Source organism: Didymosphaeria variabile (assembly GCF_027946475.1).
Source record: "Didymosphaeria variabile strain IMI 356815 chromosome Unknown scaffold_5, whole genome shotgun sequence".
Lineage (NCBI taxonomy): Eukaryota > Fungi > Ascomycota > Dothideomycetes > Pleosporales > Didymosphaeriaceae > Didymosphaeria > Didymosphaeria variabile.
The window spans coordinates 206,840-220,666 of NW_026611624.1; the positions used below are offsets into that span (position 1 = coordinate 206,840).

The window sequence follows — 13,827 nt, forward strand, 5'->3', positions numbered from 1 at the left end:
GGAGCAGTGTCTGGCAGCATACACGATGCAATGCGCTGACGATGGAGCACGGGAGGGTGCCGCAGGTGAAGACACAAAACCTTGAATGGCCACCGTCTAAACAAACATCTACCAGTACCATTGCTACATGCACTACCACGACCATGGACACCGTCGCCATACACCTCGACTTCGCCAACGATGGGCATGCTATCTTGAGGTGAGACGTGTGGCGGTGCCGATATCCGGGGACGGAGGGCTTGGCTCGGGAGACGCGGGCGGGTATCGGCATAAAGGGGTTGGCGTACTTCGATACCGAGATTTGAACATCAAGATCGCCTTGTTAACCCGGAGACGGACCAAAAGAACCGCTGCTGTTCTGAACAGTGCTCGCACGAAGGACGACCTTTGCCTCACTGCCGTACGGTCGGAGCAGCATACGGTCGGATTACCGCCTCTCGAAGACTACTAGGACTTTTGTTCTTCGGCACCTGGAATATGTGGGAACGAGGATCAAATTTCTCTCAACTGTTTTCTTCGGCGTCCGGGCCTTAACTTGCATCGAAAGACCCCTTGACAAGGTGGAGAGCAAGATGCTCCAAGACATGGCATACGCATATGAGCGCAACTGTACACTATCATTGATACCCATCCCTTTCCATACAATGTACAATACCAAATATGAACACTCCTAAATCAAGCGCCATCAAGCCCACTGCATCACACATCTAAGTCCGGAACTAGAACACCCAACAGCGCACATGCTGCACCGTCCCCAAAGTGTCCTTCTCTTCCACTCTGCCTGGTTCCGATAGCCTCTTGCTCGTACATTTCCATGCAAGTGCAGGATCAGGAAATATATGGCAAGGATGTCCTCGTCCTTCAGACTGTACAGCTTCTTGATAACCTCTACAATGCGCAGTCCAGCTTACTTGACGCATTTCATAGACCGGCATCACTTCATTCTATCTTTGGTCTCTATGCCGATGGCGTCATCGATGTTGTCGGATTGCTTCGCGTACTGCTTATCTGGTGTGGGTGTATATGGTTGGTGTGGGTGTATATGGTTGGTGTGGGTGTATATGGTTGGTGTGGGTGTATATGGTTGGTGTGGGTGTATATGGTTGGTGTGGGTGTATATGGTTGGTGTGGGTGTATATGGTTGGTGTGGGTGTATATGGTTGGTGTGGGTGTATATGGTTGGTGTGGGTGTATATGGTTGGTGTGGGTGTATATGGTTGGTGTGGGTGTATGTGGCTGGTGTGAGTGTATGTGAACTCACGGTCGAGTATGGGACGAGGAAGAGTGCGAAGTCTGCCTGGTCATACGATGTCATCAGAAGGTAGATGTCAAACCTAGACAACAAACCGGCGCCCTGGTTATGGGGACTCAAACTACGGGCGAAGTTCCCTGCAGTGGCGAGTATGCTGGGGTAGACGAGATGGAGGCTCGGCAAACAGGCGTTCTTCGCAATCAACACTGCTTTTGCTTCTACGGGAGCGACGACTTTTGGCTCCGCCTATACGCCACCGGTACACTTTACAGCCCACCCAGCAACAATTACGCGACGAAAGTATAGATTCCGCCTTGGTCGTCGCGAAACAGCCATGCCGCAATCCGCTCTGTGAGTTCGTTCACCATACGGAACCTGGTTGTCGATCTGAACTTTGTCTAGATGCTCTCGCCCTAGCTCCCGGCGCATGTAACTAGATCTGTCGCTGTTGTGGTCAACCTTATTCACAGGCGAGGCTTGTACGTTCGACTGCACCGTTCTCTTTCGGCACTTTATCACGCGCTATTAGGCAACATTCGTGAGAAGAGCTTTGATGTGACTTGTTAGTGTTTTGTTAAGTGGTGATGCGGAACCAGAATACGCGATCTAGCTGCTTAATGCGGTAGTACTTACTAAGAGCGAAGTCAACCTCTGCATCGCCCACCTCACTTCTATCTTCCTCTACATCTTCCATACCCGTGTCCACATACGCCGCCGTCCTCGCTAATCATGGCTATGCAGAAGCTTGCGCCGCTAAACAGTAACGCTAGGGAGAGCTTCCGCCTCCACGACGCTTATCCTCCCGCAGAGTACCCTTCGCGTAAGGATACCCTAAAACAACGCCTCAAAGGGCAACGCCTTCAAATCAAAGCCACCAGGATCCCTTTGATAAGGAACACTAGAAAACCTGTTTTTACTGCTGTGCGAGCTGCATTGCCACACATAAGTCTTGGGCACGAGTAAGTACTCAGCCCAAAGTCATGCATGAAAGCGAATCGACTGCACCATGCCGCGGCCGTGATGTTGAAAGATTGGCTTGCGTCCAGCCGTTTTTTTTTTGGCCAAGTAATCGGCGGTAATCTGCTCCACCCACAGTATGAATGCGTCTGCTATGCAGCGGCGGCGTCGTCGCCCCTCATGTGGTGCAATTGAGTGTACACGACGTGTAGACCGGTGTGCAATTTGACCTCGACGGGACCCTACAGCAGGGATGGACTCTCCGAAACAATGATAACAGCGGCCCGAGAGTTTTGCATACCGGTTTCTCGTACATTCGCTGACCCCAATTCATGGTACACCCGCTGACCCCTGTTTCTCGGCCGGTCAGCCTCGTATTGCTTTGTTCTCGGGACGAGCCTTGCGTGGGGGTTTCCAGCGGGGTGTTCAGTACTTAGCGTGTGGGTGATTAGATTCTTGAGTGGCCATGCGCATTGCTTTCCACGCAAGGCTGCCCACCGGTCTGATTGACAATGGTATGTTAGCTTAGACTCAGGCTCTCTCAAGAAGAAGTATAAAAAGGCTCGCTTCCGTGGCCAGGGAGGTCAAGAACGAACATCAGCCTCTTCTGAAGAAACTACGCCGATAGTCGCCATGTCACAACTCAACGCTGAATTTGTCAAACGAGGATTTTGGGTCAGCTTTTACAGTTCTACAAAGATGAGCACCAGGATATATGCTGACATACACATGTGTAGGTCAACAACCCGGAGGGTCCTATCATGGGCCAAACAATCACCACGGACACCAGAACGGGAACCGTGATCGTCGCCTTGATAGCCATTTTGACGACTTTTGGTATCGGTCATCTCTGGAACCTCTTTTTATTCGCATACCACCAAATGCGTGTACGCAATAAACCCACCGACGGCTTATACAGACAGCAGCAAGCTTTAATACGCACTCTATCCCCACCAAATGCGATGCTTTCTGATTGGCTGAAGCTCTGGTGGAACTGGAGAGACAGGGTTGACCGCACATTGATGCGCTCTTTGCCCTTTTTAGTCCTTGCGTTTGTCTTCTTCGGTGCGACGGTAGTGGTGGGCGTGTTCTCATCTTACTTCATGGACAGTGACGACATCACCGTTCTTGTATCGAGCCCTTATTGCGGTCCGATTGACTACGAGGGAATTGATATCACCGAAGATTCCGTAGAGTCATGGCAGGCGTGGTATGTGGCTTATGCCGGTAGAGTTGCTGAACTAGGGGATCGATATGCGAGAGACTGCTACGGAAATCGAACCGTAACAACGGAACGCTGCAGGAATTTCGTTCGTCCTACAATACCTTCGGGCCGGGAAAGGACGTCATGTCCTTTCGAAAAATCTATTTGCAAGAATATCTCTCAGCCAGGTCTTGCCATGGACACGGGCCTACTCGATCTTAATGACTATTTCGGTCTCAACCTGGGTGCTAACCAAAAGATGAAATTTCGCCGAGAAGCTACATGTGGGATTTTAGAACTCGAAGGCCATTATGACGTGATTGTCAGCTCAAATGCAACCGGAACAGGATTAGACGGGAGCAATGGCCGACATCTGTACGCTGAAGAACAAGTGAGGCGTTTCTATCTAGGCGAAACTGTCGCTGGGAACTATACAATGAGCATCTCCTATATGCCGATAGATCTATCGAGACGTATGGAAGCTGCGTAAGTGGCAATGAGCTTGAGAAAATCTGTATAGAATTGTTAACCACGTAACAGTCCTCAAAAATACTACTCTTCACCCATTTTGAAGAACACTAGCAGTTTTCTTCCGATTCCACAACTGAGGAGGAATGAAAGTGATCTATTCCTTACCTTTGTGATGATGCACAGTGTGAGTTATCTGGAGCCCGTAGAAGATCCGTTATTCTCGGCACATAGGATGGTCCAGGTAAAACTCACGGACAATTCCACCCAGATACTTTATTTGGCAGACGAACCAGTCTCCGTATATGGCTGCCAGTATCAAGTAAGTATATGTGCTCACGGCTACTGAACAGACGACTGACTCGATATAAGTATCAATTTTGCTTTGCTCAGGATGACCAGAAGGATGAATGCACGGGACTACAGGGTTTGCCTTCGACACAACCCTCGTCCGGTTTTCCTTCCGCTAGCAAAATCCAAATAGCGCTATTCAGGCTACTCGTGCTTTTGCTGTACTATCACGATGCTGGAACAGCCCTTTCTTTCTTTCAACCCGTCGGCCTCAATCCTCAATGGAACGCACCCTTGCCGAGCGATCAATGGGTTCAACAATTTGTGCTGCTAGATAATATCGGTATTACTCAGATTCAAATCGCACTATCAACATACGCGATTGGGCTCTCAACCCTAGATCTAGGTGTGCCCACGCCTATGCGGAACAGTCAAACAGAGGCCGAGAAGGGACTATGCGGTTTACAGCGGATGCGAAGCCCTGGAGGATTCGTGTAAGTCTACTCTAGTCATACAAACATCAAATTAACACTGCCACATACATATTCCGCGAAGCTGACTTGATATCTAGCAACATCCACGTATTTACATTAGCCTTTATAGTTACACTATGTGTAGTGGTTATGGTGCTCGACACAATCCTGCTCAAGTTTCTTATCTTCTGGGACAGGCTTAAAAAGTTGTTTGCTCAGCGTATAGATTCTTGGATCCAAGACGGCGTTCTCCAACTCCAGCGTCGCGCGTATGAAGCGCACGGCCAAGGCACGTGGGAACGTCTTGGGGAAGAGATACCCATCACCACAAGAGGTATTGAGCTTGCTACCTTGCCACGCAGCACCATGTCTTCAACGGGAGGGAATTTGCTCCCTTCAAATACAGTAGCAGGCCCGCGAAATCAGTCTCAAGCCAACGGTTCACAAACTCAGCCAGCGTCGGCGCAAGCGCAGCCAGCAACAAGCCAAGCACCGCCAGTTACGACTCAAGCACCGCCAATTACGAGGACCACACAAACGGGACTTGGTCGGACAACCTCGCGGACCGCATCAGCTACTACAAACCTGCAAAGTAGCTCGAACTCGACAACTATAGAACCTGTATCTCGAGCGTCGACTTTTACATCTCCAGCTACTGCAACAACTTCCCAAGTTGTGTCTCGTGCGCCAGCTACGCGGCCCGCGCCCGCGACTACGAATTCGCAGGTTGTGTCAAATTCGACGGTTATGAGATCGATGCCTCCAACGACGACCTTTCCGTCTACACCTCCAGGGACGACTTCTACATGTGTACCTGCTACAACGACTCCATTGTCTAGACATACTGCATCAAACTCGCCATCTGCGCCTGCTGTTACGGCACCACAAGTCGGGACTGATTTAACACTTTCAGCTGGGCCTCGTTTATCCAACTCACCGTGATCAACTAGAACGCCATTATGCAGGACTTTAGCTAGAACGTGGAATTCTGGTACGGGTAATGGCTGGTGTAAATTTTACGGTTGTGGTCTATACAGATGTGGAGTACATAGAATTCCTATAAAAGCAATGGAAAATCCTGGAAAAAGTGACCACACAGATGCCTGGTATCAGAGAAAGTTGCGACTCTGCCGCTCCATTAGCGCTTTCTACCACGCCAAAATATGCAGTGCTCTTACGATAAGTATAGCCACTCAGAAGGTGACAAAGAACTGCAAGTACCACCTTCCACACCGAAGCAACCCGTGACTCCCTGGGTGCCCGTGGGAATTAGACCTGCCCAAGACCAAGTCGCGTAGAGGCATCGAGACGAAGGCATGGAACGGAGCTAGAAGGAAGAGGAAAGCCTGCCTGAAGAGTTGGTCTGGTTCCGCGGCTACTGTGAGAAAGCACAAGGGGGGTGTGATATAGAGCATCTCGGTTTCGAAGTGTGACACTTTGACGGCCATGTACAGCATTGCTGCTTCAACTCGTGACAGGAGCGGTTGGACGAGAGACATTTCAGGTGGTGAATGAGGTGATTTGACGAGGTCTGGAGGTTAGAAGAGGTGAACTGGTGGTGGGTGCGTAGATCACTTTGGACTGCGTAAGTAGATAAAAAGTACCATAGGTATTCATGGTGGTTGAGGAACCATGTTCCTAATAGTGGCGCCTGTTGAAGCTTGTCTCAACCATTTATGAATCCTCGAAGCGTGCTAATTTATATGAGCGGTATAGTTATCCAGTGTCACGCCGCAACTCTGAGAACTGTCTGCGGGCTGGGCCGTTCAGGATATATCGTACGTCGTCCGAATAGAGCTAGGATAGAGTTGCACTGAGTGTGATTGTAGGCAGTTGATGCGCATACTCAAGCAATCTATGACTGCTGGCTGTGCTGTACGACGCCTTTGCCTTGCGGATATATATATGTGCCCCAACGGTGTTGCATGAAAGGAGCGTGCACGGAGATTTGGGTGGTGCCAGCCATTGGTGGTGTAGGAAGCAATTTACCGGTGCCAAGACCCGGTCATCTCGCTACAGCGCCTCCTGCGCCGCTGCCTAAAGGGCTCGCGCCTTCCCACATCGCCAATCCCTTCCTCTTGTTTTGCTGTCCATTACTTCACTTTCGCTCTTTTCTTACTTTTCAGCGCATATTTGCGCGTCCACTCGCTCTGTACATACTTAATAATGTCTTCGCACGAAGCTTCGGACGATACACCCCCTGCGGTGCCTCCGCGGAGTTCGCAGCGTGACTCGATCTCAAATTCGACCTCAAACCGCGATTCTCTCTATCGCGCGTCACCGCAAATCTCGCCCGTCCAGCCATTGCATCCTGCCATCGCCGAAAGCTCCTCAAAGGCTCCAGTGCCGCCCCAGGTACCCGACAAGACGGCGCAACCGCAACCGGCCCCCACGACCCAGCCAACGCAGGCGCAACAAGTGCAAAATCTCTTCCCCACGGCGGCGCAAACCGAGACAATCAAGACAAAACGCGAGGAACTGGAAGAGGGCGACGCGCATTGGAAATGGAAGATCGGCTTCCGCACAATAAGCATCATTGTGGGGCTTATCGGCATCGGATGCGCGGCATGGTTCACGGCCCACTTTGTCACTGGCTACTCGAACGCCTACTCATATTCGTACTACTACTTCGATGATATAGACCTTCTTCCCTGGACCCTCATTACGTTCGCTCTTTCTGTCGTCTGGAGCGTAGCCTGCGTTATCGTCTTCTTCGCGCGTCATCTGAATGCTCCGATGCACCCCGGAGCCCAAGTCGGCTGCGATCTCATTCTCTGGATAGGCCTCGCTGTCACGGGCACGTTCGCCGTCTTCGGCACCATGGATGTCGGCAGCTTCGGCACCTCTGGCACACTCGACTATTATTCTTCGTCCTCGGGCGATTACACACAGGCTAGCAATGGCACATGGGTCTGGACCACCTCTCCGTCCTCTTCGTCATACTACAGCAGCTCAACTCGAAGCTGCGAAAGCGGAAGCGGAACGTTTTCGACTTGCGCGCAGCAAGATGCCTATGTCAATGCGCTTTGGCACGCCAAGACCCAGCGGTACAATATCGATCTGACGGTGACTGTCTGCCAGTTCATCGCGCTCGTAATGCACTTCATCCTCTTCGTCTGGGCTTGTATCGACACGCACCGCAGAAACAGCCGTAGCGTGTCCAAGGATGCCGAGAAGTTGGCCGCCGAGATCGTCATGAACATGGTGAAGAGTGGTGCGGTTATCCCTGCCCCGGGCCAGGCACATTTCCCACCCATGGCACAGCAGGGCGCTCCGATGGGGCTCCAATACCCGCAGCAACAGTACCAACCATACCCACAGCAATATCCGGGACAATACACCACGCCCGTATCGCAAGGAAACGCTCCCATACCGCAACCCGCAGTGGCTTCAAGTAGTAATGAGAAAGGTGCGGGCCCACGGTATGCATAAGATCTGGAGCAACATAATCTGGCAGCAGTTTGGATTGTACACCTTGTTTGGCGATGATACCCCTCGCATACATAATCTTAATGTCCATAAATAGTTTACGTAAAAATATACCCGTCTTGTTGTTCACTCGAGACTTTCGCTTAATGCTTCAGATTGTTTCATGGCCGGATGCCAGCCCACGGCTAAGGGCTTGATTAGTGTCAATGATATACTCGATCTAGTATGGCGGCGGCCATCCACAACAGATGAGTGCCTATCAATAGATGTACACTCACACGAACATGTCTATATCACAGTACAGAATATTTCGAGCCTCTCTCACCCTTCCATCCAACTCCTATACCACCCCACCACGCTAAAAGGCAGTATACTCGCACGCCCCTGCGCCGACTGCCTATACGCCTGAGGATACAACCACGCAGGACCAGACCACGCCATGAACGCCGCAACCCATACATATCCCGCGACTCTCCACCCTATACTCGGCCTATCACGTCCTTCCCTCTTTTCAATCCCCCGCCACTTTCGATACAGCGAGATCACAGACTGCTCCGCCAGCAGCCCGGAAGCCTGCGTCATGAAGAACCGGAGGACGCCGAGGACAGTGAGAGGCATTCCGGAGGAGAGGCCCGCGATGGTGTGCAGCGCGCCGGAGAGGGCAAAGCTGCCGAGGACAGTGAGAACTCCTGCGAGGGCGGTGTCTCGAGGGAGATGCATTACATCGTGGACCACAGCAGAGGAGATGTTGGAGAGAGGTTTGCGGAGGAGCTGGTGCCAGAATTTGCTACACGGGAACGTTAGAACGAAGGAATCACGAGATGGGGGAGGTGACTTACCCCCACACGTTCTTCAATGAATAAGCGGAGGATACAGACCCGAAGGCAGGTCGCCAATCCTTGACGTCCGACAGTCCGCAACCGAGTGCGAGAGCAGCTGCGAAGGATGTGAAGCCTTGGATGATGCAATAAAACGTTACAGCGAAGCCTGCGATGGAGAGCACTCTGAGCTTGATCTGTGGCAGCGTGACACTGCCTAATCTCGTGAAGAACGGGATCAGGGACGGATGAAAGAGGGACTGGGGATCACTCGGTGGTTTTCGCTGCGCGAGGAGATCGAGGACGAGATAGCGTACTGCAGCATTGAGCGCTTGCCGAAGGATAAACGTTGAGCGCGGAGGAGTATAAATCGGATCGGTCGATGAGAAGTGCGGGACGTTCTTCGCTTCTGAGGGGGTGTTGATGCGGCGGAATGACCACATGGCGTTCCAACCGGTTTTGAACCTTTGCCATAGTGTTGATGGGGTGTCGACGTCCTTGTCGGAACTGTGGTTGGCATGGCTGCGTTTGGATATCAACGCAAGGTCGATGTATTGCAAAAGCATAGTGAAGCTGAAGCCACCCTGGAGAGAGGCCCAGCGTGCGCGCATGTATTGCGGCGATGTGCGGACTATCGTGTATACACATACGCCTAAAAGTGGGATGGTTGCTGGGCGAGCGATGGAGGTTGGGGATGTGAGGCTAATGATGGCTGAGCTCGCAATTAGCTCAAAGAGCAAGAGATGTGGGGGCGGCAACGCAGCCTTGTTGAGTAGTTGAGATGTATTCATTGCATGGTATGTCTTGGATAACAATGGTGTTGGCATTGCATTTTCGGAAAGGATATAAGGTGCGACGTTGTGGATGCACGTGATCAGTGACATCTCCAGGTTGTTGGCCTATAGTAGCGCGACTAGTAGATGTAGATCTAGACTAGTGTACGAAGGGCGCTATTCCGATGATCCTGCTTGTGTTGACGAACAGTTGTTTTCGCGTATATTAGGCGGACCGCACGTAGGACTCTTTCAGTAGCAACGGATCGATCTGGGAGAGCAGAGCTGCACGCTTCGAGTGCGATCGATTGTGCCATGAGCGAAGTATTATGTCCATATTTTCAGTGGAGCGTAGTATCTCCCTGTACCTCCGTTTCTCCTCCGAGGATCTCTCATCTCGAAGACGAAGCAGACCGTCTTTCAGGCAGATGTTGCTGTTCAGGCACCCTCACCTCGCACCTCGACTCGCCAACATCCAGTTCAAGATTTCCTATAGAACTCTCGGGGAACGGCAGTACAACTACAAACCTTTTCCTTACCTTGACCCTACTTATGCACTCTACCAGCTGCGCCTCCAGAGGCACCCAATCCCAGCGACTGTGCTGCTCATCTCTGCACTGAAACTTGATCAGCAGTTCGGTAAGCCCCTGCAGGGTGGATAGAAAGTGCCAGCACTCTTTCCACCAGAACGTCGTTTCGTGCGCAATGCCTATGTGTAGTTGCTGGGCTGGGGAGAGGTTCCAGTGGATGTAGAGATAACGCAGTTGGTTGAGCCGCTGAGGGAGGATGAAGTATGGAAGGTAAAGAAGGGTCGGCTTGGACATGTGATGGACTCTTTCCTCGTGCGGGCCGATAGCTAGCACGAAAGTCTGGGATTCGTAAATCGATCCTATGGCTTCCAGGTACCTTTTCCAAGGCGCAATCAGTCACAGGTGAATCTCATTTGCAACGATTAGAAAACTTACATCTGGCGGCATGTGCAAAGTAGGTTGATCGCAGCTTTTCGTTGCCTTCTCTTCCTCCCCTTCTTATGCTCCTCAGGCGGATAGTTCAAAAACTTCCAGCCGCGGTCTTGCTGCCTTTTCCAGGGTCCATCCTCGGCCCAGAAATTCCTCGTCCAGCCGTTGCAGCGCCATATGTCTAGTTCTGCGCCATCAACCTCGAGCCTGAGCATCTCTTCGCCGAGCGCAAAATCGTAGATCCTTCTACGTATTTCAAGAGGAAACTTCGTAAAGAAACGACATGTCTGCGGTATCGTTTCCCATCCTGCCTGATCCGAGTTCGAGGATGTAGATGCATTCGGGGGTGGTGTGATTGGTCTTTCTCTTTTCGTAAGCCAGTCTGGGCCGCCGTCTTGCGGCCGTGTCCCTAAGACGACGATGTCACTCGGTGTATAACTAGCTTCCTCCTCTGCCCTCCGTTCCGCTTCTGCCTTCCTCTGCTTTCGAGCTTCAGGATCGAAACGCCACATATGATCTCTGCAGAACTGCGGGGCGTGGTACAAACACAAGGGAATGGCGCAGGGGTATAAGGGGATGCAAATGCAACAGCAGAGGGCTAGATACCAGCCTGGGAGCGTGGGACCTTTCTTCATGGTGGAAGAGTAAGGTGTAGTACTTATATTTGTAGATCACACTAGATGGTTGTTGAGAAACAGTGGCTGATGAAGAATTGTTCGGAAATTGTGGCGCAGGACTGTTGCCTGTTCTCGTACGCCCGGCTGCGGCTGGGTAAAATGAGCGGCCTTGGCCTGCTTGAGCTCACCATAACACTACCAGCATAGGCAGACGGTGGATGATACGTGAATGCATACTACCAGTAAGTCGAGTGGTGGGCATCAAGAAGGGTCCCAAGCAGTGCGGTGTATCTGAGAGCTGGCGAGGCGATGCGCGCTATTGTGCCGGTCTTCAACGCTGCAGATATGATGAATTGGTCGCTGTTATGATAGCTGTTTATTCGCCCCCCTGTATCGACTTTCGCTGTCGTCGAGGATGCACGTCTACGATATGTTGGCGTGGATCCAATGGCGATATGGACACTGGTGTTGACTGCCCACACGAGCTAACCACGAACGAGTAAGCGCGATCCCTCCCTCGGCGGCCAAACAACGCGCATCGTCATGGCATCGTCAAACCACCGTCAACATTCACCCACGCGACCAGCAAACGGCTGTTCCGACGAATCAGACAGCGAGTAAATAGACATGTCAGCCAAGAGCGCCTGCCCGCATGTAGTACGCGAGACACATCTGTGTGTCATTGCGACGCATAGATGGAATAGCACACATAAGTGGCTTGTCTCGCCATGAACCTTCACGTACACCTCATTCAGCGTGCAGGAATTCATCAAAAACATCTCGTCTAGCCTAATCTCTTAATTCATACGCGCAATGGGTACCATGGCCGAACCGGAGCACTTCATGCGGACATCTGGCGAGACAGACGCAGTATGGATACACACTGACCCCTACTCAAACCGCCCCAAGTTCTCGAAGCTCGATCGTGATCTAGAAACCGATGTTTGCATTATCGGCTCAGGTATCTCCGGCATCTCCATCGCTTACGAACTGGTCACAAGCGGGATGAGTGTGGTCATGATCGAGGCACGTGAAGTCCTTTCTGGAGAAACTGGAAGAACAAGCGGTCATCTTGCAAGCGACCTGGACGACGGATACACCGCGATTGCGAAGAAACATGGAGACGACGGCGCGAAGGCTGCGGCCGAGTCGCACACCTGGGCCTTGAATCGTGTGGGCGAGATATCTCAACAGCTCGGAATCGATTGCGAATACCGAAAACTACCAGGCTACGACATTTCGCAGTACCTTCGGAACAGCAGGGAACATGCCGACGATATGCAACAGATCTTGGTCGACGGAAAGAAGGCGACCGAGCTTGGGCTCAAGGCCGACTACAAAGAGGGCTTTGCAGTAAAGGGTTGGTCCGGCGCAATCGACCAGAGAGACGCGGTCGTTTACGCGGACCAGGCCACCTTCCACCCTACGAAATACCTCGTAGGCGTGTTGAAGTTCCTTCAGAGCCAAGGCAACTTCTCGTGCTACACCTACACGCGAGCTATGAATGTCGAAGAGAAAGGCGTCGAGGTTCTCGGAATGGGCCACAAGGACGTCTACGTCAAGACCCTGGACGGTAACACCATCAAATGCCAGGACGCGGTCGAAGCAACTTGCGTCCCGCTCCAGAAACTCTCCGTAATCGCGGAAGAAGAATACTACCGCACGTACTGCATCGCTATCCGCATACCCAAGGGCTCTGTCGAAGACTGCCTACTCTACGACTCTGCAGACGCATACAAGTACATCCGTCTCACCGCATGCGACGAGAAGGATGACTACATGGTGGTTGGTGGAGGTGACCACAAAGTCGGCCAAGACAACACCCTTGCGCCATTTGAGGAGCTGGAGAAGTGGACACGGGAACGCTTCACGCAAGCTGGCAAGATCGACTACAAGTGGAGTGGGCAGGTCTTTGAGCCAGTAGACTTCATGGCTTTCATTGGCAAGAACCAAGGCAAGAAACACACGTATATCGTGACCGGTGACAGCGGCAACGGTCTTACGCACGGTGTCCTCGCTGGCAAACTCATCGCCGATGAAATCACGAACACGCCAAACCCATGGTCAAAGGTCTACAACCCCTCCCGCCTCTCCTCGATCGCCAAGTCACTTCCTTCCATGTTGCAACACGACGTGCAGATCAATGCGCAGTACAAGCGGTTCGCCGAGACAGACATTCAAGACATCGAGGATCTTCTTCCCGGTGACGGCGGTGTGTTGAATGCGAAAACGAAGAAACCGATTGCCTGCTACAAGGATGAGAACGGGCAAGTGCACAAATTCAGTGCTATTTGCCCGCATCTACATGGTGTCGTGTGTTGGAACAGCGCGGAAAAGAGTTGGGATTGTCCGATACACGGTAGTAGGTTTAGCAAGGACGGCGTGCAGATTATCGGACCGGCCAAGGCGGGCTTGGCTCCTGAGAATGAGAGTGGAGAGCAGTTGCAAAAAAGGGCAATTGAGGTGTAGGACAATGATGGGACAAGGAAAGACGGTCCGTGGGTTGAACTACTCTAAGGGCCCAAGGTTCCAAGGGTATCTGTCCGGTCGTTCTCGTCCGTTGCAGACTAGTCTAGCACAAGACCA

At 51.9% G+C, this 13,827-nt stretch overlaps 3 protein-coding genes across 3 annotated transcripts; 2 read left to right on the plus strand and 1 right to left on the minus strand.

Moving 5' to 3' along the window:
- Nucleotides 1–6,811: 6,811 nt before the first annotated feature.
- On the plus strand, nt 6,812–8,077 carry N0V89_006512 (uncharacterized protein; the record flags this gene model as incomplete). Its single annotated transcript, XM_056215282.1, has 1 exon — nt 6,812–8,077. One exon carries the CDS (start codon nt 6,812–6,814, stop codon nt 8,075–8,077), a length of 1,266 nt encoding a protein of 421 aa, XP_056069529.1.
- Nucleotides 8,078–8,909: 832 nt separating this feature from the next.
- N0V89_006513 (uncharacterized protein) lies at nt 8,910–9,503 on the minus strand (the record flags this gene model as incomplete). The annotated part of the gene is made up of 1 exon (XM_056215283.1): nt 8,910–9,503. One exon carries the CDS (start codon nt 9,501–9,503, stop codon nt 8,910–8,912), a length of 594 nt encoding a protein of 197 aa, XP_056069530.1.
- Nucleotides 9,504–12,054: 2,551 nt separating this feature from the next.
- Nucleotides 12,055–13,710, plus strand: N0V89_006514 (uncharacterized protein; the record flags this gene model as incomplete). Its single annotated transcript, XM_056215284.1, has 1 exon — nt 12,055–13,710. One exon carries the CDS (start codon nt 12,055–12,057, stop codon nt 13,708–13,710), a length of 1,656 nt encoding a protein of 551 aa, XP_056069531.1.
- Between the last annotated feature and the right edge of the window lie 117 nt (nt 13,711–13,827).